At 42.9% G+C, this 23,484-nt stretch overlaps 1 protein-coding gene across 1 annotated transcript in view; it reads right to left on the bottom strand.

The window, feature by feature from the left end:
* The window catches only part of Tgm5 (transglutaminase 5), a 36,637-nt gene extending 19,102 nt beyond the window's left edge, over positions 1–17,535 (bottom strand). The window contains 8 exon segments of the mRNA XM_047540270.1: positions 5,304–5,481; positions 6,229–6,357; positions 8,705–8,823; positions 12,054–12,102; positions 12,104–12,205; positions 12,207–12,301; positions 12,422–12,601; positions 17,416–17,535. Coding sequence (XP_047396226.1) covers positions 5,304–5,481; positions 6,229–6,357; positions 8,705–8,823; positions 12,054–12,102; positions 12,104–12,205; positions 12,207–12,301; positions 12,422–12,601; positions 17,416–17,425 — 862 coding nt within the window. The 5' untranslated portion in view covers positions 17,426–17,535.
* Positions 17,536–23,484: the final 5,949 nt, after the last annotated feature.

Here is a 23,484-nt window from a genome sequence, read left to right as displayed (position 1 = left end):
AACACTAAAGATTTCAAGAAAGAAATGAAGGAAATGAAGGAAATAAAGTGGTGGAAAGGATAGGAAACTAAAGTTTTCAGGATAGCTAGAAATATTTTTGAACAAGACTCAGTCAAACCACCGCCAAGAGGCAGAGGTTGAAACATTATCAGATTAATTATGATACCTAACACTTAGGTAAAACCATGCACAAGAGTCTTTCTAAATATGTGTCATGAGGGAACATTCCATACAATCTTGATGTCTCATAAATCAATGGAAAATAACGGTAGAATCTTGATGTCTCATAAATCAATGGAAAATAATGGTAGATATGTGGTCAAGCCAGGGAATTGCACAAAAGAAAGCTTGAAATCAGAAGTGAAGAAAGACTGGAGAAAAACACACCAGGCATTTGGCTGAGGTTCCTTCTTAGAGACTCAGTGCTTGGTGAAAACAATAACAAGAGTGTATTGAAATAAAGCTGAAAGACTCTATAGAGGCCACTACACAATTAAGCCAGAAGATATCTTAGAGAACATCTAGCTTGAGGGCAGGGATTCAAAAAGTTCTAAGTGGAGGACACTATGTGCAAGCCAAACCATAAGTGGGAATCCAATAAGTAAGATGTACAAGTGGGTTGCTGTTGTTGAAGAGGGGCACCCAGTACCCCCCACAGCCTCCCACGCTCCCCCCCCTACACCAGTTTCTACTTCCCCTTCCTGCTGTGGTTCCCAAGGCCCAGGTGCAGTTTTACAGAGGAGGGGTTGATGCCCCATAGACCTGCTCACAGTCACACATTAGTGTCTTCCTGTCCAAGTCATTGCTGCCCCCATCCCTTAGCTCTCATGCAATAACAGAAAGAACAGACCAAGCGTGTTCCCTGGATGCCTGGCTGTTTCTCAAACAACACCCCCCCGCCTTTTGTTTATTTTGCCATGCTGGTGATAGAACCTAGGGTATCTCACATGCAACTTCTTGAGGTATTCACATACCATAAAATTCCCCTTTTAAAGTGTACATTTCAGTGGTTTGTAATGTACTCATGGGCTGTGTAACAATCCCCCCTATCTAAATTCAGAACATTTTCGCCACCTCAAGAAGAAACCCTACACCCATTAGCCATCACTCCCCATTATTCCCTCTGCCCTGTTCCTAAGCAACTGCTGATCTACATTCTGACTGAATTTGCTACTGTTCTGGGCATTTCATATGTATGCAATCACATAATATGTGGCTTTTTTGCTCGTTTTTGTTTTTTTTTTTTTTTTTTTTTTTTTGGTACTGGGGATTGAACCAGGGGAGCATTACCACTAAGCTACATCCCCAACCATTTTTATTTTTTGAGATAGAATCTTGCTAAGTTCCTGACATTGGCCTTGAATTTGCAATCCTCCTACCTCAGCATCCCAAGTCACTGTAATTATAGGAATGTGCCCCTATGCCTGAATGATATGTGGCTTTTTGACACCCTGTTTTGGGGGAATTTTCAAACAGAATATCTGTTCCCTCGCTCTAGTTCAAGGCATCCAGGCAACTTCTCAGACTTCAGCCAAGGGCTGAGGGTTCCAACCTTTTCAGGGAGTACTTGGTCAGAACCAAAAAGCCTGATGACCTCGAGCTCTGAGGGGAGCTGGTGCTGAGCACAGGACAGTAGGACAGGGATCTCTCTGAAATTCCCAAGTAACAATCAACTAAATGGATGCCAAGGAAACCTCCTGTCTAAAAAGTATAACCATATCTTTGATATCATGCAAAGCCTCCTTTGTGATTTTTCTACAGGAATTTGAAGTTGTTATGTTTTATGTTTAAAAAGACAACACTAGGAGGAGGGCTGCAGAGGGAGAATGCACATCTGAGTCAGACCACAGTCACTGGGTCACTTTAAGCCTCAGTTTTCTTTTCTTTTTTTTTTTAATTTTTTAGCTATAGATGGACATAATACATTTATTTATTTATTTACTTATTTACTTATTTATTTATTTATTTAATGTGGTGCTGAGGATTGAACCCAGGGCCTCACCTGTGCTAGGCAAGTGCTCTATCACTGAGCACAACCCCAGTCCCCTCAGTTTTCTTATGTGTACAGTGGTTGTAATGATATTTACTCTGCAGATGGTGGGAAGGATTAGAAACAGTGAAAGTATCCTGTGGGTGCCTGAAGCACAGTGGATGTTGGATAAATGGCAACTGCTAGCAATGTTTCTGAGGCAGTACAGCCTAGTAGTTAGAACATGATCTGTAGTGCCAGTTAGACTTGAGGGTGAGACTGGCTCTGCCACTCATATTCTTTTTCTGTCAAATGGAGATAATGAAAGAGCCTCATAAAGTCTTTCAGGGGGGTCAACCAGCACAACCCTTACTGAACTCGCACTATAATTAGGCACTCTCCATGTATGAATTTTTTCAATAACCCTAGGAGGTAGCTACTGTTACTTTCCCCACACACACATCTGAGGAAAATGAGGCTCAAGTTAAGTGACTTGCCCAAGGTTACTCAGTCAATTAATAGGAGTGATAATTTTTATAGTCGTATCTCCTTATCTGTTGTTTGCTTTCTGCAGTTACAGTTACCCTCATTCAATAATCACTTGAAAATATGGAAATTTTCAGAAATAAACAAGTCACTAATTTTAAATTATGCATAGTTCTGAGTAGTATGATGAAATCTCAAGCCATCCTGCTAGGACATGAAACATCCCTCAGTCCAATGTGTCCACACCATATATACTACCTGCTCATTAGTCATTTAACATCCTTCTGGGTTATAAAATCAACTATCATGGTATCACAGTGCTTGTGTTCAAGTGACCCTTATTTTGTTTAATAATGACCCCAAAGTATGAGAATAGTGATGCTGGTGACTTTATTATGGTATAATGTTATAATTGTTCTTTTTTTAATATATATACTGGGGATTGAACCCAGGGGTGCTTAAACACTGAACCACATTCCCAGCCCTTTCTATTTTTTATTTTGAGACATAGCCTTGCTAAGTTGCTTAGAGCCTCTCTAAGTTGCTGAGGATGACTTTGAACTCACAGTCTTCCTGCCTCAGCCTCCCAAACTGCTGGGATTACAGGCATGCACCATCATGCCCAGGTGTTCTATTTTCTTAGTGTTGTTAATCTCTTACTGTGCCAAGCTTAAATTAAACTTTATAATAGGTACATATGCATAGGAAAAAACATAGTATATATTTCTAGTATTCAGTCTTATCCATGGTTTCAGGCATCTACTGGGGGCTTTGGAATGTATGCTCCATGGATGAAGGAGACTACAGTAACCCCAAACAGCCTGTCTCCAGAGTTTCCATACTTTGTCATTGCTCTAGGTTGTCAAGGTTTTAACATAGTTGAAGGCACAAAGGAAGTCCCCAGTAAACTAGCTATGTGGCTATGGAATAATAATAATGCGTTTTATTTTTTTCTCATATTGCTTTACAATAATGTTATTTTCAGAAGACATACTTTGACAGCTGTATTGGGTTAAGGAATTTGACTAAATCCTTATCTTTAACTTTGGTGGAGGACAGTCGGATCTTTCCCATCTTTATATAAAGAGTACTTGGAACACAGTGCCTGGTACAGCATAAGAACTCACTAATTGTTATTGAATGATATATGATATCAGTGCCCTTTTGGGGAAGGCTGGTGGTGACTGAGCTGCAACTGGACTAGGCCACATTAGATCCCCTTTACTCAACTCTGTTCCAAGGTCACTGAAGGGCCATGATTCTCATAAACATTTTAATTGGTCTGTCATCATTGCATAATCTTCATCCACTGGCTCCATCTCTTTCATCACCCAGTTCCAGACAACCACACCCAAACCTGTCTCTCCCTGTACACACACACTCCTGGCACATTAGGCTCTTGGCTTTTCCACATTCCAGAAGGTTCCCTCTTTATCTTGCACAGGATCCATTCTTTGTCAGTCTTGTGTCTGCTTTCTGAATCACTCAGACCTCCCACTTCACCCCAATCTCCATGACTTTTGATACAAAAGCTGTTGAGTTATTTGTTTCTTATCCCTGGGCCATCAAAATATCCAATTCAAGGTCAGGCTCTGCAGCTGCAGAGGACGAGTAAGCTTGGGATTTCATCATCATCAACTCACTCTAAAGTCCTTCTCTGTCACTCTCTGTCAGTGTCGACAGAGACCTTCCTGTGCCTGTCTGTTCAGAAGTGTGGGGCTCTCTGGGATTCCTCCAAAATTGTCATATTCCTTTGAGAGCCCAGAGATAGCACTCACATGCACACAGACTACACCAAACCTGTCACACAGGGAATTTCTACACAGAAGACCTGAGCCTTCAATCAACCAAGACATAGGCAGATCTAGACTCCCTGGATTCTACTAGAGTCCTGTGAGTGAAAGCCTTATTTGGCCTTATTCTCCAGCTAACATATAATAACTTATCCATTGTGGCCAAATCAGGCATATGGATATGCATGTGTCAACAAGCTGAGAGCTGGCCGGGGCATGGGAGCAGAGGGAGGGTGAGGACCTAGAGCAGGAGCGTGGCCCTGGGTGAGGCAGAATGTCTCCTCCTGTCACCTCCAGCATGTGACTCATTTCTAGACATCACTTCCCTCAAGATTTCCTCCCCACCTCATCTTTCTGCTTGCTCCTCTTGTCACACACAATTCAACTTCCATTTTTGTTCTTTGCCCTGTATGTACTTTTTATCTTTTCTTCTATTAATATAGTATCCACTCCCTGTCTGAAAAGCTGATCTCCATTTTGCTTCCATCCCCTAACTTCCTGGCTTCAGTCAGACCTCCAGTTTCCTTTGACCTTATGACTACTCCAAATTCAAAATAATTTTACTAGGGTGCCATCTTGTTCTGACTTCAAGGTCCAAACCACTGCTCAGATGCCCATTTCTCTCCCATGTGCATATCTCCACTAAGCCCATTCTCTGTGATCTGAAAGAGCACAATTCGGTTTGTAAGAGTTCTAATTACTTGTTCTTTCATATCTCTCTCTCTCTCTCTCTCTCTCTCTCTCTCTCTCTCTCTCTCTCTTTCTGTTGGACCTGGTCAATACCCAGCCATACTTTTAGGAATATTGTTAGATTTCCTGAGCTCAGAAGAAGGGAGGGGTGCCAAGTCTTGGGATGTGTGTGATTTTCACTTCAGAACCTTGCCTGAAATAAGCCCAGATTTGTGAAACATAAGGTTAGTGATGAGACATTTCCATTAGTGGAAAGTGTTTTCTTCCAAATGTCTCTTGGTGGAATTTGTGAGACTGGGACAAGAACAGTTCAGAGAGCTCTTAAATACATTTGGTCTTTCCCTGGCACCCTTTCCACCTCCTACCTGTGCACATGACTGCGGCAAAGACCCAGCACTGCCCGTAGCGCACTGGCTGGCAGCCTGTGGCATGCCACTGCTTCAGGATGGCCACACTGCCAGTCCATTCTGCAGGGTTGACACCATCCATGTAATTCTCGCTCCAATTTCCATTGAGCACCCCATTGTCATCATTGCTGTTGATCTGAAGAGAAGCCATATGTGGAAATATTAAAAACATCTTTTTCCTCAGTAAGATGCCACGGAAGGCCTATGAGCCAGAGACATGGAGGAGACTTTTTTTTTTTTGTACCAGGAGTGAATTCAGGGGCACTCAAACACTGAGCCACATGCCTTTTTTGTATTTAATTTGGAGACAGGGTCAGTCTCACTAAATTGCTTAGTGCCTCACTAAGTTGCTGAGGCTGGCTTTGAACTCTCGTTCCTCCTGTCTCAGCCTTCAGAGCCGCTGGGATTATAGGTATATACCACTGTGCCTGGCCAGAGGAGACTTTTGACCTTACTTTACTGAGGATCTTCCAGATCCTCTGGGGAAGGGGTAAAGTTGGAAAGTCACTGCTCATTCTTGTTCTCCACTTTAAGTTTATTATTCTATCTCTTGCAAAGCTGGAGCTTGGCTCTGAGTACTTTAAAAATATTTCAGAACAAAGGAAATTTAGAAACATCAAGATAATTTCCCAAACTGGAGTTACAATCAGCTCTTCCCAAAACATACACTTTGGAACTAATAAAGGTGATGATCCATGATCAGCTATTTCAGAGCTCAGTTGAGAAAACTCTTTACTCACATTCTGGCATCAGTCTTAATCCAAACAGCTTTGCCAGAGAGTCCCTTCCCCTTGACCATATTCCACTCCTGCAGGGGGCAACTGTGAAAGAGCAGGGGCTCCTGTGCAGCCACCTCCCTCCCTGGGCCCACCAGGGAACTCACCATGGCACACACAACTCTGCTAATGTAGACAGGGCTTCCCCTCAGAGCACAGTCTGTGGCTGAGTCGATCTGGAAGTTCAGGCTCTTGTCTAGCAGCTTCAGGCAAATGTCTATGATATTTTCTTCAAACTGCAAGGGGAAGTGCAGAGAAGGCAGGTGCCTGTGCTTGGCAAGTGAAGGTATGTAAAGAAACACATAGCTGAGCTCTCCAATTGAGTGTTTGTGGAATACAAACCAGTTTGGATGGTGACTGTCCAAGAGAAAGTCATTGACTGCTTTCCAGGCAGGTGTGGGTTTTCAAAGCTCTGGGGTAACAACCTACTTGACAAGTATGTCCTGCAAGTCAAATTCTACTTCCTTGATTTTGAAGTGATGGTTGCTACTGCTTTTTTTTCCCCAGTGAGTTAGGCTGGCAAAAAAGTCTTCTTCCCCCTTCTATTCTGGCTCTGCTGGGATATTATTACTAAAACCATGTTTTCTCTTCTTCCACACTCGCTTCATGACCCAGATTATTATTAGAAGCCATGCTGAGGTCATGATGCCAACCTGTCATGGAACCCACAACTCAGTGGGGCTCTGGTTCTACCACACTTATGAGTTACAGAACTTCCCACTCAGAGAAGCCTGGTTTCTCCTCACCCTTCAGGCTTAGTGTGATGTCACTTCCTCTGAGTCTTCCCTGATCCTGAACTTGGGGTAGGTCTTTAACCCTGGGAGAGTCTCCTCTACCATCAGATTCAGTAGACAACATAGTTGAGATCCATCCTTCCTGCCTGACTGTACTCACTGTCTCATTCCAGCTCTTCATTTAACTCTGGACCCCAGATCTGGCACAGTGTCCAGCACATAGAAGGAACTCCATACATCTTTATGGAATGAGTGCAATTTATTCCCATATAACAGTGGGCAATCAGCAGAAGGCCTTCATGTCTTTGCTTATGCCTGCCATCTGCCTTCACTTGGCACTTCACTCGGCACTTCACTCAAGTACTGTCTTTCTCAAGAATCTTTCTCAATACTTTTCCCCAAACAAGAACCTTCCTCCTGATCCCCAGAACATCTGCACCTGTCAGTCTTCACTTATCCCACTGCATGATACATGATCTCTTTGTTTGTCTGAGCCCCACTACACTGTGGGATCAGGTACCATATTTTATTTTCTTCCATGTCTCTACTGCTGAGCATCTTGCCTGGCACTGAATCCACCATTTAGTATAAGTTTAATGAAGAAGAGAGACAGAAAGGGAGGAAACCAGGCACAGAAAGCAACAACTCCTTGCCCCTGCTTCTCACAGATGACAGTAACTGTTGTCAAGGGCTCTCTGAAATTTCCAAATGCTCCAGCTGAGTGAGAAGTTAGGGAAGTGAGTTGTGGCCAGTGGAGGCTGCTGTCTCCTCTTAGTTGCAGTCACCTGGGTCCAGGTTGGGTTTGAAGGCCACATGTATTAGAGTTCTATCAAGGCAAGTTCGGGAGAGGAACCCATATCTAAGTACATTTCACAAGAACTCACAAGGTATCCCAGCTGTCACCGCTTCTGAGTGGGCAAGGGCTTATCCTCTCCCTCCGTCAGTGCTCCTAGCATCTAGGCTCAACCTAGAGAACCCTCTTCTCTGGCCTGGTCTTGGACTTCCTGGAGCACCTGTTGGGGGCTGAGCTTTAAAGGAGAGGCAGGTGTTTGGTTGTCAAGCATTGCAGTGAATAGGACACTATTTCATATATGAAATCACATGTTTTAGAATATGTGTAGAAAAAGTGTAGAGGATGGTTAGGGTTGTGACTCAGTGGTAGAGCCTAACATGTGTGAGGCACTGGGTTTGATTCTCAGCACTACATATAAATAAATGAATAAAAATAAAGGTCTATCAACATCTAAAAAAATATTAAAAAAAAAAATAAAGAGAGGAACATACACCAAGCTGGTGGCAGTGCTTTGGATGACCTTTGTGTTCTAGGTGTCTATTTTTGCAACATTTCTTTGCATGATTTTTAAGCAATCATGTTCTACTTTTATAATGAAAAGATCTAACATTAAAATTAAAAATAAAGAGGCAATAGTCACATGGAGACAGATGTATTGCTACTCATCAGCCCAGCTTCTGACTGAGATGTTCAAAAGCAAGTTTTCATCAGTGTTTTAAATTTGATGCTAGGGTCCATCGCCAAGGGTTGTGAGAATGAAGCAAGAAAGTGGAAAATGGGATCCCACAGGAAACACATTATGATCATGTCTCCTTCATTTTCACCCTCACACTCCATTGGACTACCTGGTGTGCTGTCTTATCTGCCTTTTCCCTTTAGATCCTGTTGTCCAATCAGATGTTTTGAGCAGCACATATGCCTTCCTATGGCTCCACTGGAAACCTGAGGTCCATCTCACCCCTTGCTGCTGCCATTTAGTTAGTGTCGCTCAGTAGTTCACTCCACTTCTGCTCCACTCTCCCCACAAGCCCAGGGCCTGGATGGGCTGAGACTCACCTGTCCATAGTTCCAGGGGCACGGGCGGATCCAGTTCTTGTTCCCTTGGTAGATGAAGCCGTAGTCATTCATAACGTACTCCTGCCTTTGGGGCTCACTGTCCAAGTAGACAGTGTCCCCTAGGATTCAAAGTGGGAGAGCACAAAACAGAAAAGTCATCTTGCCCTTCCTGTCCCAATCCTATCCCTCAGGGTCCTCTGGAAACTGAGCTCTGGAGAGGGCACTTGGAGACACCATGAGAGACACAAGCAGGGGAGACAACATCCCCGACATCAGCAATAGGCTCAATATGAACTTGAGGTGGAATAATTTAAAATTTACCTTTGGTGAAATTTCTGGATTTCCAAAACACATTTACACACTAGTCCCATTTTAAGGTTGAAAAAATTTGACAAGTGATTAAATAACCCAATCCTATGTAAATACAAAGTTGGAATCTGAGTACAGAGCTCATGCAACTTCATATTCTGTGCTTTCTGTTATATTCAACTAATCTTGGTTGGAAAAGAGCAAATAGAATTTAAGAGTTGGCATTGATCTCCTCCTTCCTGTTGTAGGAATCCAATCTAAAGCGAGTATTCAGGTTGTGCACAAAGATTTAGACACTAAGTTGCTCGTCTGAGTGCAGTTTACAGGATTGAAAAGCTGGAAACAATCAACAGCTATCTTTGGAACTGTTCAAATAACTTCATTGTATCTCCACCACAGAATTCTATATGGTATTGATAGAAAGGGGCAAATTTGTATATATGGACATGGAAATCTACATGTGATATATTAAATTAAATAGGCCATAAGATAATAGGAAGGATAGTAGAGTGAAACAGACATTATTACCTCATGTACATATATGACTGCATGACTGATGTGATACTATAATATGTACAATCAGAAAAATGTGAAAATACACTCCATTTATGTATGACTTATCAAAATGTATAAATGCATTCTACTGTCAAGTTCAACTAATTAGAACAACTAAAAATTAATTAAAATAAAAATAAGCAAATATTCAAATAAAAAATAATGTGTATGGCATTCATCAATTTTTGTTAAACATATATGCATATACAAGCAAAGGATTTTGAAGCTTATTCCAGAGGATGTTAATGGTATTGTTTTCGTTTACCTTTTTACTTATTGGGTTCTCCAGATTTTTCCAAATGAATGTGTTGTTTTTAGTGATATAAAAAATTATCTTTTGGGCTGAGGCTGTGGCTTAGTAGCAGAGTGCTTGCCTAGTAAGTGTGAGGCACTGGGATCAATTCTTAGCACCACATATAAATAAATAAAATAAAAGTTCATTGCCAACTAAAAAAGTATTTTAAAAAAAATATCTTTTGCCAGGCGCAGTGGCACACACCTGTAATCCCAGAGGCTCAGGAGACTGAGGTAGGAGGATTTCAAGTTCAAAGCCAGCCTCAGCAAAAGCAAGGTTAAGCAACTCAGTGAGACTCTGTCTCCAAATAAAATATAAAATAGGACTGGGGATATTGCTTACTGGGCGAGTGCCCCTGAGTTCAATCCTAGGTACCCTCCCCCCCAAATTATCTTTTAAAGTTAAAATATACTTAAGGAAATAAAAGACCTGGGGGCAACGTCCTCTTTGCAGTGTTCTGGACCTGTATGGAAACACTGCCTGAGCCTGAGGGGAAGAGGTGTTCTGTCCTCCTCAGAGGCAGCCTCAGACACAACCTAACAGGATGCTGGTGCAGAACTTGCTGAGATGTGCTTTATGGAGGGTTTGAACCAGTGTGGTGAGAAACTGCAGATTCATGGTTGAGACCACATACATCCCTAAGCTACAGGGTGGAGCTTCCTAGCCAAGATCCTGGGCATAGTGACAAGGTAGCTGCTCATCCCAACTGCAGCTCCACTAGTCTCTACCCCAATATTGGGTCTCCCTGGGCTCTGGTCCAGCCCAAGCTCAGGAGAGAAGCCCAACAGTCCTTCCCTCAGCTCAGATAGGTCCTCATTACACCCCTAAAGCCCACAGTCTTGGAGATCAGAAGAGGTGTGTGTGCATCAGTGTGTTAGAGAGAGATAAGAGAGACAGAGAGAAACATACAGAGAGAAACAGACACACACAGAGAAGTCAGACAACTGGCTCTCCTTGCTCCAGAAGCAGGCCTCTTTACCCAGCGGGTCAGTGACAGTCCTCAGCCATTCAGTGACAGAAAGGTGGGAAGGGGATCATCCTCCCAGTCAGAAGTTTGTCTGGCTTCTCTCCAAAGCAGACAGCATTCTCCACTATCAGTGCTCCCCGGCCTTCTTCCCACTATCTCCTCCTGCCCCATGCTTCATTCTGACCACACCTGTGTCCTTATGTCTGTCTATGTATCTATTTCTACCCCTGGGTAGATTTAGAAAACAAGGCTCATGGGACAGGTGGTGCTGTGATAGTCACCATGGCTTTGTTTGTATAAGAAAAAAAAACTGTGGGACTGGGATGTGGCTCAGTGGTAGAGCACTTGCCTGGCATGTGTGAGGCCCTGGGTTCAATCCTCCGCAACCGCATATAAATTACATAAATAAAGGTCCATTGACAAGTGAAAATATTAAAAAGAAAAAAAAGGGGGAAAAACTGGTAAATAGCTAAAATGCCTGGAAATAAACACTGGTACATCCAAGTAGTGAAATAATTGCAAACTGTTAAGAAAAATGTCTAGATAGGAAAATGTGTCCAAAGTGAATACTGACATGAAGAAAGCAAGTTGGAGACTGGTAGGTATTATATAATCCACTTGTGGTATGTATTATAGAATTACACACACAGGCACACACATGCATGTGCTTATTTGATTAAGTGTAGAAGGCCTTTATAAGGCTACACAAGACAATGTTAACAGGGTTTCTGCTGGAGAATGGAGATTGGGGATTGGAAGTTATTAATTTTCACCTTAAGCCTTTTTCTCCTTTCCTCCCCTTCCCTTTTCCTTTCTCCTCTTTCTTTCTCTTCTTTCCTCCCTCCCTTTTCTTTTCTCTTTCTTTTTTGGTTTTAACCGTTTTATTTCATTCATCTAATTTTCAATGTAGTGTGTTTGTCACCTTTAAAATGAGAAACTCAAATTAACTTTAAAAACGTGTGATGAAGTTAGGTGCTAACATTGGTTCAATTTAATTACGATAGTTTTCTATTTAAGTAAGATTATTTGGTTCATAATTTTTAAATTCTAAATAAGTAACAAGGTCTCCCTGCCCTGGTTATTGACAATTTGGGGGTAGATGCTGAGTCAAGGGATTTTGAGGTACTTGTGGATGGTAGGAGCAGGGTCTGGAAACCCTTGAGCTTGGCTTTCTGTGGAAGGACAGACAGAGTGAAGGAGCCTTGCATGGGCACCCACCTTACCTGGACACCAGGGATTGAAGAGCAAGACGAACTCTCCAAGTTGGTAGGCCTGTGACAGGCCCTTGGAAGGAGTTTATATGAACTTTCAGTAGGTACCGACCCACAGCTGCCATGGGTGGGGGACACAGAATCACTTCTAGGGAAGTGGCCCCAATTGGTCTCCAGAGAGGCAATCCAGGGGCTAGGGCCATCATGACTTGCCAGGCTGAACACTGCTCGAGTCCCTTTGGTCAGGTCTGGCAGGGGTCCTGGGAGAGAAGTAGAGCTGAGGCCCTCTATGGTTACCTCCCAGGCACCTAAAGTCCCCCACAACACACACACAGACACACACACACGAACACACACTGTGAGCCAACTGAGGTCCTCACCAGTCTCAGTCACAAAGATGATGTTGTCCAGGCCTGGCTGGAAGCCCCGATTCTTAAAGTACAGGGTGATGTTGAAGGCCTGGCCCCGGCGAACAAGGAGCCGATCAACGCTGATTTCATCTGTGTGGTGCCGCATATTGTTCTGGGAGCTCTGGAGGTCTGTGAGAGCCACCTCTAGCCCTGTGCTGGGACATCCAAGGACAGACAAAAGGGCAGGGTTGTGGAGCCCAATCCAATCTTGTTAATCACTTACTAATTGTGCAAATTTGAGAAAGTAATGTGGCCTCTCTGCACTGGTTTCCATGTTGGTGAAACAATCTATAATACCAGTCTGACAGGGTTGGTTTGAAGATTACATAAGGCTCTTCGAATGTGATTTCCTCTTCCTTCCTTCCTTCCTTCTATTTTCTCTGAACTTTTATCCCCTGCACAGCTGGATATGCATGATTTTCTACCTCTAACTTCTTTAGAAGACCCACCCTAGTTTAATCGCTCCCAAGTTTGATTGCAGTCCATCATGTCTTCAGATTTACCCCAAGATCCACTTTCTTGGATTCAAGTTAACAGTCTTACTTGTTCCTAGCCTCCAAACTTGGGAGCAAATCCATGGGTCAGCTTCCCCTGGGTTAACTGTTCCTAGATTAGTTGCCTTACTTTTAACAAAGATGATGCTGGCTCTCTGACCACCACCAATGCCAATGTGTTCAATGTTGTGGGAGCTTGAATGCTGAGGAAAGTCAAAGAAAGTTTTACTCCTAGCCTTTAGAACCTTCTGCTAAACTGAATTCACTGTTCTCCAAGAGTGGCTCTCCCAGAAGGACCCTGTTTTTGACTTCTTGTTTGACCATGGAGGAGGACTGTCCCTTTCACATTCACGTAGTTCCTCTCTCCTCACCTCATTCCTTGTGAGTACAGCCTCCAACAGGTCTCTCCCCTCCTGTGTCTCTCTCTACCACCTTCCCTTAACACATCACCCAATTACCTTTCCTCAAGACAATTTGATCAGGCCATTCTTTTGTTTTAAAAGTTTGAGGACACCTTATATCCACCATATAAGAATAAAACTCCTTACCTGATCTTATAACTTATACCTAGATCCTAATTATATTTGAAATCTACTTCTAACCACTCCCAATGTGGGTCCTCTCCTCCAGTCATGCCCTAAGCAAGTGGCAACTATCTGTCTGTGCATTTTGTCCTGCTACAGCCCCAACTCAGAATGCCCCCTCACTGTTTAACCGAATTCCACCTGTCTTGAGATCCACCTCCTCATGAAGCATGCCCCAGTTGGCACGCCCTTCTTCCCATCTCCCACTGATCCATGGCATTTAATTGAACTACCTTAAGTCTTGACTGCTTCATCAACAAGTTAAGTTAGGTGTCATGCTTATTGTTCATTGATATCAACAAATTTTACTGAGCTCCTATTACTTTCAGGGATCAGCATAAGGTGCTCAGATATTTTTCTTAGTTACTTTTTGTCTGTTTCCCCCCTACTAGATGTAAGCCAGTAAGGACAGACATAGCTGCTTGTGTCTCATCTGTAAGATTTAAAAATAATAAATAAAAGCACTTGACAAAATATAATACCCTTTTAAGATAAAATGCTCAACAAAATAAGAATAGAAGGGAGTTTCCTCAAACTGATAAATGGTATCAATAAAACCTCACAGCTAACCATATTTAATAGTGAAAGACTGGATACTAGGGGCTGGGGAGATAGCTCAGCTGGTAGAGTGCTTGCCTCGCAAGCAAAGGCTCTGAGTCCCATCCCCGGTACCGCAAAAAAAAAAAAAAAAAAAAAAAAAAAAAAAAAAAAGACTGGATACTTTCCTGCTAAGATAAAGCACAAGATGTCTACCCTTGCCATCTATTTAACATTGGAGATTTTGGTCAGGGCTATTAGGCAAGGATAAGAAATTTAAAACATTCAGATTGGAAAGATAAGTCAAATTATCTCTATTCATAGATGAGATAAATTTGTCTATTAAAAATTCTGAAGCAATACCCCCAAATTAGAATTAATAAGTAAATTCAGCAAGGTTGCAGGACCACAATATAATATTTAAAAATTGGAGTAAAATAAAACAATAGTTACAAATAACACTATATAATTCCCTTCCACTTGCATGAATCTTCTGAGGATAAAAATTTTTAATTACATTATAATTGCATGGGAAGGAATGAAACACTTAAAAATAAAATTTGAAGAAGTGTAAAACTTCTAAACACACACACACACACACAGTTGAAGAAATTAAAGAACACCTAAATAAATGGAAAGATACTCCATTTCATGGATTGTCTAAGATGACAAATTGATCTATAAATTCAACATAATACCTTCAAAATCCCAACCACTATTTTATAGAAATTGAGAAGAGGATTCTAAATACAAGGGTTCTGTAATAGTCAATGCAAATTTTAAAAAGAAAAAAAATTAAATGACTAATACAAAGTTAGATGACTAATACTCCCCTATTTAAAATTTACAACAAAGCTACAGAAATTAAAGCAATGTGGTTGTGGTGGTTATATAGGACTATATCAGGAATAGCACTGAGAGTATAGAAATAAACTCTCACATTTACTGTCAATTGATCTTTGACAAAGGTGCCAAGTCTATTTAATGGAGAAATACTCCTTTCAAAAACTGATGTCAGAACAAGTGGACATCCCATGTGAAAGAATGAAGTTGGATGCCAACCTCATACAATATGCAGAAATTAACTCAAAATAGATCAAGACCTAAATATTACAGCAAAATCTATAAAGCCCATGGAAGAAAATGTAGTCCATGATTTTGGACCAGGCAATAGTTTCTTAGCTATGATAGCAGAAGCAATAAGCAGAGAAAAGAAAAAACAGATAAATTGAAGTTCATCAAAATTAATAACTTCTTTGCTTCAAGAACTTTATAAGTGAAAAGATAACCCGCAGAATTTAAGAAAAGTGTTATAAATAATATATCCAATATGGGACTTGTCTCTCTCTGTATATATTTGTATAGATATATCAGCACATTTTAGGTATTCAGAAATGTGTGCTAGGTTGAACAGAGTTCTCTATCTTTTGCATGGTCACCCTGCATTTATTTTAGACTTCAGATTCAATTAAGCATTTATCAATGCCTGTCTACTATGTGTTGGACACTGTGCTAGACTCTCTAGGACAGTCACCTCCTTTAATCTTCACAATAACCTTGGAGAGATGAAATGTTATGCCATCTGCACTTGGAGACAAGAAAACTGAGATTCGGGTAGCTTAAATGTTTTGCCTTAGGTTAAACCCAGGATTCCTGATCCAAGTCTAGCGCTCTTTCCATTATTCAACAGCGGCTGTCTATTGCTGTCTTTCACTCATGTTTGGAAAGAACATCCCAACACTGCCATTAGGAAGGCACTTAGCTTTTTCCTGGTCATGGAGAAAGAAGCTCAACCCTTTTGGAGACCAGTTGACTAGACAAGGGAGCACTAACTTGCTCCAGCTCAGGTGGGGCGCATGACTTAGGCTACCCAACAGGTATGGCGGCATCTGCCTTTCAGCAAGCACGGCAGTCAAATCTCATCCCTTGGATATATTATGAGTCAGGCTAATTTCTACCCATAGTATGAGGATTGTTCTTCAGTCCTGACACCAGGCATTCAAATAGAAGTTTCATTCTCTAGTGGGCATATTGATTCTCTTTGAGGTGAGGGTAGAATGAGGTAAAATGATCTTGGAAATAACAAGTTTGTAGAAAGATCTTTTAAAGTAAGTGATCTCAATGTCTGTCATATAGTACAAAGAAGCACACACAAGGATGTTCATTGCAATATTGCACGTATAACTGAGAAATTAGAAACAGCCTAAATGTCTATCAGAAGGGGACTGCATAAATAAATTACTTATATGCATATTGTGGAATACTATGCTAAGTGGAAAATGTTGAGGTAGATCTATAGATACTGACTGGCATGGACAGAGCATCAAGATAAACTATTGAGTGAAAAAAAATCAAGTTGTAGAAAAGTGTTTACTGTATGACGATACCATGGGTATAAAAAAAGTCATACATGTTAATATTATGTATTACCTTGAATATATGTGTGTATATATATGTGTGTGTGTGTATTCATGTATATATATGTGTATATGTATGTATATATATGTGTGCATGTGTGCGTATATATAATATATATATATATACATATATATATAGTTACCATGTAGACCAAAGACTAATAACAGGATTTACTCTGAAGATGAGGATGATGTGTGGGATTAAATTGGAAGTAGAATTGGGGTACTATAGCTTTATCTATAATTATTGCTTTATTTTACTCCAACTATGTATTCTTATATTTCCTTGCTAATTAAAATTATACAAATAATTTTTTGAAAAAACACAAAAAAGTAAAGGTGAGGCTATTACATTTGTAGAGCAAGTTAAAAGTTCATACCTTTAAATGGTTTCCACTAACCATTGAATCTTCATAACAGCTATTTCTAGAGAGAGGAGATGATATAGAGAGAAGGATGATGGTGGGGAGATAAGCTAAAATGAGGGGAATACCCTCTGGAACGAGAGAAGGGAAGGTATGAAGATCCAGAGAACTTTAGAGTTGGTAGACAATTTCAAGACTGTGTTCCAACCCCTTCTATTTTCAAGCATGGGAGGTGGGAATTAAAGAAATTACTTGCCCAGTGAAAAAAGGTCAGCTAGTGGCAGAGAAGGATAGGAACCTGACCCCCTACTCCCTGGCTCTGCCCCATCCCATTCAGCTTTGGAAGCAGCCATGCTGGCTTGCAGGTGTGTTTACCTGCTAGCCTCCGGCCTATCTCCTGATTCTCAGACCAACTATGAATTCTGAGGATTCTGGAGGTCCTTCTCTTCCTGGGTCAACTCTATATATTCTCCTTAATTCCTTGGAATCCACCCTCCTCCCCTGGACTTCCTAATTCTCTCTGTGTCCTTGTCCTGGCAATCCAGCAACCCCAAGAACCTCCCCTACCTTGGGCCATGGTGGCTGCCTCCAGGCTCCTGGGATGCTTCCCACAGAACAGCTGGATGAACTGGAGCTTCAGGAAACTGGTCCCGGAGCATCTGCTACCCTTTCCATCCTAAGACTCTGGGAGACTCAGAAGGTGGGGCAGTTGCTGCACTGCCGCCTGCTTACTGGGCAGATCACAACTGGTTTTCTCACTTGCCTTCTGGTTTTTTTTGGCAGCATCGCTTGGCTGAGAGGAGGTACAGAGGCCAAGGAACCATCAGGGCCTAGTGCCACGTGGCTCTTTGATAGCTCTTAGACAGTAGGGCATTTACTAGCAGGTGCTGTGCTGTGGTGGGGGAGCCGGGAGGAACAGGTGAACTGATAGGGTGTCCAGAGTGATGAAGTGGGGGGGGCCTCTGTGGGAAGGACTACCACTCACAGATACGAGAGCCTCAGTGAATCTGCTGTGTGCCTGAACCCTCTCATTTATCCCAAAGTGTCACTCTCTGTGGCTGGAGTTGTAGCTCAGTGGGAGAGTACTTGCCTAGCACATGTGAGGCCCTGGGTTTGATCCTCAGCACCACATAAAAATAAATAAATAAAATAAAGGTATTGTGTCCATCTACAACAAAAATATATTTTTAAAAAAATGAGGTATTTTTGAAAAACAGAATTACTCTCTGGACATTAAATGCAAACAGAACCCAATCTGTATCACCCTTGATATGACTTTAATTATATTTATTTTTTGTCAGTGGCACTGTTGGGGTGAGACCTTCCAGATCCAATGAGAATCTTAAATAAAAACATTCAGCTATGCTGAATCAAGATTTATGCAGGAGAAATATTAAGATTTATGTAGGAGTTTTGGAAATAGCTGAGAGGATGGAATGCCAGTGAACAAAGACCTTGATCCTAATAAGGAAAATAAGAGGACTGAGGATGTGACTCAGTGACAGAGCACTTACCTAGCATGCATGAAACACTGGGTTTGATCCTCAGCATTGCAAAATAAATGAAGTACAAGTCCTTGGAATAAATGTATCACTGCTTCTGGAAGCAAGGAGGTTTTGAGGAATGCTTAGGGAGAAGAACACAGATGTGAGAAGGGAGAAGACAGGAGTAAGGGCCCTGAGCAAGGAGTGGGACACCCACCTTCTTTCCAGCTGTGGGGAAACTTCTTCCTGCATCTGCCTGATTTCTGAACCCTTCTCTCAGGAACCTGTACACCAGCATCATTCTCTCTTGTGTTTTTCTACTCTCTCTGTCCCCAGTCAGCTCTTACAGCTTTTATATGCACAAATACAGTGCACTATTTTAACACAACTGCACTGACCTTCCACCTTCACCCTCTTCAATCCTGTGTTCCCCCCTAGCCAGCCCCTGCTCTTTCTCTCAACTCCACTTCTTGGCCAAGCCCCTCTTCCACTATTTTGCTTCCTGCCCACCCTTCACCTTACTGCAATCTGCCTTCGGTCCCCAGAGTCTCCTGACACTATTGTCACCTAGCCCTCTGATGGCACCAGGCACCCATTCCTCCTCTTATCTTGCAAGGCCTCCTGCAGCTCTGAGTGTGATGACTATTCCCTCTGGCTTAGGAGACCTCTCTCTCCCTCTCTGATATTACCTGACTTCTCCATTCACTCTGTCTTCTTCTCAGTCCCCTTCAGGTGTTCCCTCACCTCCATCCTGGTGCTTCCCAGGAATTCATCTTAGGGTCTCTTCTATTCTCACTTCACTCTGTCCCTCATGACAGGGGACTTCCTGAACTATGGATGGCAGGCTCCACCTGCTGGAAGCTTTGACTATGCCAGTCTCAGACCCAATGTGTCAAAATGGTCCTCTTCCCTTCTCCCCTTCCTCTCAAAATACCTGCCTTGCCTCCTGTACTTCTGGTCTTGCTGAGTGAGGACACTGTCTACCCAGTCACTCCAGGCAAAATCTATGTACTTCTTCATGCTTCTCTACACTTCTTACCTCCCTTTAACCCACTAGTCCATCCAACTCCTGATAATCACCTAAAACTGGCACTTCCTCTCTGTGTCCCCTGGTCCTGCCTTCGATTAAATTCTATTTGCTTAGGCAACTCCTAACCAGTTTCCTACCTTTATTTCTCCAATGGGTCACCAGTGATTTTTCTGAAGTGCCAATTTGACCCTGTTGCTTCCCTGCTTAAGATCCAACAGTGGATCCAGTTCAGACTTCTCAACATCACCCTCAAAGCCCTTGAGCTTTCCCTCCCCACCCGGGGTCCAGGCAGATCAAATGCCTTCAGCTCTGATGGAGACCTCTCTCCACACTTCTGTATGTTCTCTCTCTCTCTCCTCTCTCTCTCTCTTTCTCTCTCTCTCTGTCATATCTCTTTCTTGTGTGTTGTTCTCTCTCTTTTTTAAGTGGTCTCCTCTTTCCTCTGCTTCTTCCAGTACCTACCTCCAGGCTCAAGCATCAGCCCTCCAGGAAGTCTTCCTGACACCCTCCCTCTGCTGCACTGGAGGTTCAAAGCCTCTCTCCCCTGCATTCCCTACTGTCAACTCACACCTCGATGTTACACCTACCAATCTTTCCTCCAGTCCCTCTTGAAGACATGGACTGTTGTCTTATAAATACTATCGCCAGTGTTTATTAAAGACAGTTGCTAATAGCAGAACTACTAATAGAACTGGTAATGACTTTCAAGCTCCAGATTCTGTTTTAAGTTCTTTATGTATACTATGCCATTTAATCTCAAAAGAGCTTTATGAGTTAGGAATTCTTGTAGTTCCTATATTACAGATGAGGAAAATGTGGCGTAAAGACATTAGCATTCCCAAGATCCCTGACAAAACTATGGTGATCCTGCTTTTAAATGCAGTCAAACTTCAGAGCTTCCCAAGTGCTTAATGCAGTACCTGAAATACAGTCAACTTTCCAGTTCATATTACTTGCTGATGGAGCAAATGAATTAAAATATGGTCCATGCATGAACAAAGACATCAATGCCTGAACCACTGTCAAGTGCTGAGATGGGTTGGTTTGGGAGGAGGAAGAGGCATAGGCATGAGAGTTCATTTTAAAGGTAGATAGGAAGGTCAGTGCAGCTAAGGTGATCTGGTCTGGAGAGGTGTGGTGGTCAAAAGGGAAGGAGACTGATGGCCATGGAAAGAAATGGTGCTCCTAGGGCCAACCTAGAACAGCTGGGAAAAGCTGAGAGAATTCTGGAACCATCAGGCAGCCACCATGACTAAAGTTCTTTGAGTTGTGCCAGCCCAAGTGGCCTGAACTCTGCACAGCTCTGCCCACACTTCAAGTTCTCCCACACTTGGAGCAGAGAGCAGAACATTCACACCAAGTCTCCCCAAAGGCCCTCTCATGGTCAGGCACACTGAGAAAATTTGCTAAAGTAGTCACCAGACAGGGGAGAAGAGGTAAACATACCACCAGGACATTCATGGGACTAGGAAAACCTGCAGTGGCTCCTCTGCCAGGATTTTGGGTCTGAATGAGCCCTGAACTCTAGGCCTAATGAACTGATTTACAGGTTCAATTTTTCATTTGATTCCTGAGAATCATCAGTCAGAGGATATAAGGAAGGTGTAGGGAACAGGAGAGAGGGCAACTCTGTTCCCTTGGTCTGGGGAAGCTGAGCAGAGTTGATGAGCACCTTCCTACCTGAACAGAAGCTGGCTGTGACCTCAGGGAGAGCCGCCTGAATAGAGATGTGAATATACCTGCCATCCCCATGGGGCAGGCCAGCTCTAGCAAAGTGAGATGGGGGACCTGCAGATGTTTCTAAGACTCGGAGACTTGAGCACTAATTCTGGACCTGACATGAATTCCTGTTATGCTTTTTAAAAAGGTATAGCTTCTATATCTGTAGAGTCAGGATCCATGAGATCCCGGATGCCCAAGTCTGCAGGGAGGGTAAGAAGATTACTCACAGATGATCACAAAGGGAAGACAGAGTTAGCAGATCCAAGTGGATTCATATGCCCCTCCCTCTTCCCACCTCCAGAAAAGGAGATGGGCATTCAGCAGAAGGGATTAAACTGACCAGAAGACCTCTGCCTGGTAATGTGCTTCACAATTTACAAAGCACTTTAGAATCAACTTTCTCATTTGATCCTCACAACAACCTTGCTAGTGAAGGTGGGGCTGGCATCACTATTGCTATCATCTTACTTCTGAGGAAACCATGGTCTCACCATAGAGTCAAGAGCTCTTTGCTTTGTATCATGCAATGATGCTGGATATTGTAGACCCCAAAATTACCAGCCTCAAGAACCTGAGAATGAAAGGCTCTGTGCATACACTGGGGGACAGGAAGACCGCCAGGAGCCATGGCTGCTGGCCCAGCTCATGCTGCCTCCTTGCTACACTGCCCAAGTTGTTCTTTTTGCCATGGTTTTTGTGTGGGTACCCCTGCTTGGCCCCATGAATTGACCTCACTGGGTTGTTGAGAGGTGAGAGGAGAGTCTCTCAGGATTTAATCTCAAGGTGCACTACTGCAGTGGGATAAACCCCGTGTTCTGGCCCTGGAGGATGTCAGTCTGGAGGGGAGCTTTGAGATCATCTAGATCATCTGACATAAGGTGGGGAAACAAAACTAGGTGAACTTTTATAAGTGAAAAAAAGAATAAAACACTACAGAGTTTGAATTTTAAGAACAACTTTTTCTTTTTTTTTTTTTTTGTACCAGGGATTGAATCCAGGGGTGCCTAACCACTGAGCCACATCCCCCACCTTTTTAAAATATTTTATTTAGAGACAGGGTCTTGTTGAGTTGCTTAGGGTCTCGCTAAGATGTTGAGGCTAGCTTTGAACTTGCGATCCTCTTGCCTCAGCCTCCAGAGCTGCTGGGATTTATAGGCATGTGCTACTGTGCCCACTTTTAAAGTCAATTTTTAGGTGAAAAGGGGAAATTATTTGAGAAGTGACCTGGAAAGACAGATGACTAATAGTCACATTCCCCTGGGTAGCCTGCCCATTCTTCCCTCTCCAGTGACACTGCCAGGGATAGGACAGGAAGACAGTGACTAAACAGATGAGGACACAGCCCTCAGCAGACAAGCAAGATGCCACATTTCTGTCCTGAGGGTGAGGAGCCACCTGGAATGCAGTGCTGATGAGATAGTGACAGAGTCCACAGAAATGTCTGAAGAAACTTAATAGGGACAGGCACACTGATACAGGGTGGAGTAGGGTATGCAGGCTCCTACACTTCCTGGACCAAGCAGCCAGGTGTGTAGGGTTGGGGAGGCACAGGCCTGGGTGGCCACTATGAGAGAGAAATAGAAGGGAGGAGGAGGACTAGGGGCAAGCAAGCAAAACAGAGAAGAGGGGAAGTGGGAGGGTGAGGAGAAAGAGGAGGGTGAGGAGGAGGAGAAGCCAGATGAACATGCAGAGCTGTAGAACAGATGAGGAGTGAACACGAGCCAACAGGAAGATGCTCCACTTTTCTCTATTTGGGGGTTTTATACATTATCTGTGAGGCAGCTGTAGATTTCTAATGACTTTTTTTTTTCATGTGATGCTGGGGATTGGACTCAGGGCCTTGTACATGGAGTAATGATAGCTTAAAAAAAAAAAAAACTCAATGAAGAGGGTTGGGGGGTGGGGGGAGGACCAGAATGATATAAAATGTTAGAAAAGATTTCCTCTGGGATGGGGGAGCTACTGATGGGTTTTCTTTCATTTTCTTCCTTTTTTATGTCCTTTCCAAATTATCAAGAATAATAGGAATGATTCTGATAACCTCAGGGAAAAAGAGTACCAAAGAGTACAAAAAGGATACAAAGGAAGTGAGGCTGAGGAATTAGGGAGACAGGGAGAGGATGAAAGATGAGGAGGAAGCCAGAGGGGAAGGATGGGGTTGGGAAAAGCAGGGCCTGCTGCCAGAGAGCAGCTGTGAAGTGGCCTCCTGGGGGCCTCAGGTAATGTTTGTGGGATGAATGCTTGATGAAAAGGGGCTGCCCTGCCATGCTGGATGCTCTCAGGTCTGCATCAGAAAGTCCTGCTGGGCAGCTTCTGGCCGTTGGCCCATCCTCTCAGCCCATCCAGGAAGCCCTTGCCAGATCTGTCTCCAGGCCCCAGCCGCAGGCTTGTTAAGACAAT

Source organism: Sciurus carolinensis, chromosome 2 (assembly GCF_902686445.1).
Source record: "Sciurus carolinensis chromosome 2, mSciCar1.2, whole genome shotgun sequence".
NCBI lineage: Eukaryota > Metazoa > Chordata > Mammalia > Rodentia > Sciuridae > Sciurus > Sciurus carolinensis.
The sequence above is the reverse complement of the archived record's forward strand: the minus strand, read 5'-3'. Positions and strand labels throughout refer to the sequence as shown.